The sequence below is a fragment of the Muscardinus avellanarius genome (genome assembly GCF_963383645.1).
Source record: "Muscardinus avellanarius genome assembly, chromosome: 1".
Lineage (NCBI taxonomy): Eukaryota > Metazoa > Chordata > Mammalia > Rodentia > Gliridae > Muscardinus > Muscardinus avellanarius.
In genome coordinates, this window is record NC_137786.1 from 12837578 (window position 1) to 12839689 (window position 2112).

Here is a 2112-nt window from a genome sequence, read left to right on the forward strand (position 1 = left end):
AAAATAAAGAATAAAAAATAGGGCTAGGGTGAAGCTCAAAGGTAGAAGGCCCCTGGGTTCCATTCCTAGTACCGCAAAAATAAATAAATAAATAAATAATTACCATAGTATTGTCAACATAGTCATGAGCCCACCCATGGTTAAGAAAGGAGATGAAACCACACTTCTTGATAGGAGGATGTATTGGTCCATTTTCTATTGCTATAACAATGTGCCTGAGACTGAGTACTTTATAAAGAAGAAACTGACTTAGCTCATAGTTTGGGGGGCTGAAGGTCTAAGATCAGATGAGCTCTGTGCTGCCTCATGGAGGGCCTCGTGGTGGGTGGAATCGCGATGGCAGGAACACAGGTGAGAGCAAACACATGGTGAGGTGGGAGGCCAGCAGAGGGTTGAGGAGACAGATGATATCCCCAATGACCTAAATACTTCCCACTAGGCCTCGCCTCTTAAAGGTCCCACTACCTCAACACTGCCACACTGAGGACCAAGCCTCCATCACGTGGGTCCTTGGAGAACAGATGACATGCAAACCATAACAGAGGGTGCTTTGCAGACCGGCATCACGGGGTAGTGGAAGGATGAGAGTTGTGTTGTGGCCACCATTGGAAACCCATCACAAAGAGTCCAAGAAATGGAGTGGGGATCACAGGGTCTACTTGCGTACTGACAGAAACCAGTGGCTTCAGTATCCAAGAGAGAGAGAGAGAGAGAGAGATAAAGGAAGGAAGGAAGGAAGGAAGGAAGGAAGGAAGGAAGAGAAAGCAGTAAAACCTCAAAGGAAAAGCTAACTCTTCCGCTTTCTGGCTTATGTCTGGTGCTTTGTGAAAGCTTCTTTGAGGCTTCTTCTCCTGGAAAACACCAAATGGCGGATGACGCCGGTGCAGCGGGAGGGCCCGGAGGCCCCGGGGGCCCAGGCATGGCGGCCCGAGGCGGCTTCCGCGGAGGCTTCGGCAGCAGCCTCCGGGGTCGCGGTCGGGGTCGGGGCCGTGGCCGGGGTCGCGGCCGTGGAGCTCGCGGGGGCAAAGCTGAGGACAAGGAGTGGATTCCTGTCACCAAGCTTGGTCGCCTGGTTAAGGACATGAAGATCAAGTCGCTGGAGGAGATCTATCTCTTCTCCCTGCCCATCAAGGAGTCTGAGATCATCGACTTCTTCCTGGGTGCATCACTCAAGGATGAAGTCTTGAAGATCATGCCTGTGCAGAAGCAGACCCGTGCTGGCCAGCGCACCAGGTTCAAGGCGTTTGTCGCTACTGGGGACTACAACGGTCACGTTGGCCTGGGTGTCAAGTGCTCTAAGGAGGTAGCCACGGCTATCCGAGGGGCCATCATCTTGGCCAAGCTCTCCATCGTCCCTGTGCGGAGAGGCTACTGGGGGAACAAGATCGGCAAGCCCCACACTGTCCCTTGCAAGGTGACGGGATGCTGCGGCTCTGTGCTGGTGCGCCTCATCCCTGCCCCCAGAGGCACTGGCATCGTGTCCGCCCCTGTGCCCAAGAAGCTGCTGCTGATGGCTGGGATTGACGACTGCTATACCTCTGCCAGGGGCTGCACTGCCACTTTGGGCAACTTTGCCAAGGCCACCTTTGACGCCATCTCAAAGACCTACAGCTACCTGACCCCAGACCTCTGGAAAGAGACGGTGTTCACCAAATCTCCCTATCAGGAGTTCATGGAGCATCTTGTAAAAACCCATACCAGAGTCTCCGTGCAGAGGACCCAAGCTCCAGCTGTGGCCATGACACAGGATTTTCATACCACAAAAATAAAGTGAATGGAACTTAAAAAAAAAAAAAGAAAGAAAGAAAGCTTCTTTGAGGAGGCAGAACAAGGGTTTTGAAAGTCAATTAATGAAGCCCTCAGCTGCACACAGTAAGTACCAGACAGAAGCAGAGACATCTCAGGCTGCGGTGTTGGCAGGAGGGAGCTCCGTGCACAGCCTGGGAGTATGATTTCCTGAAGATGAACAGAGAATCAGCTAACACTGCAGGGTTAGAATGAAGAGGGAAATGGTGTGAAGAGCCCAGCGGAGAGGCTCATTCCTGGTACTCAGCTGCCCGGACTCCTTGGAAAGAGTGATTATTACTTACTATGAGAATAATGCTCCGTGAA

At 52.2% G+C, this 2112-nt stretch overlaps 1 protein-coding gene across 1 annotated transcript; it reads left to right on the top strand.

The window, feature by feature from the left end:
* Positions 1-865: 865 nt before the first annotated feature.
* Positions 866-1867, top strand: LOC308268951 (small ribosomal subunit protein uS5-like; the record flags this gene model as incomplete). Its single annotated transcript, XM_080704057.1, has 1 exon — positions 866-1867. One exon carries the CDS (start codon positions 866-868, stop codon positions 1772-1774), a length of 909 nt encoding a protein of 302 aa, XP_080560183.1. The 3' UTR covers positions 1775-1867.
* Between the last annotated feature and the right edge of the window lie 245 nt (positions 1868-2112).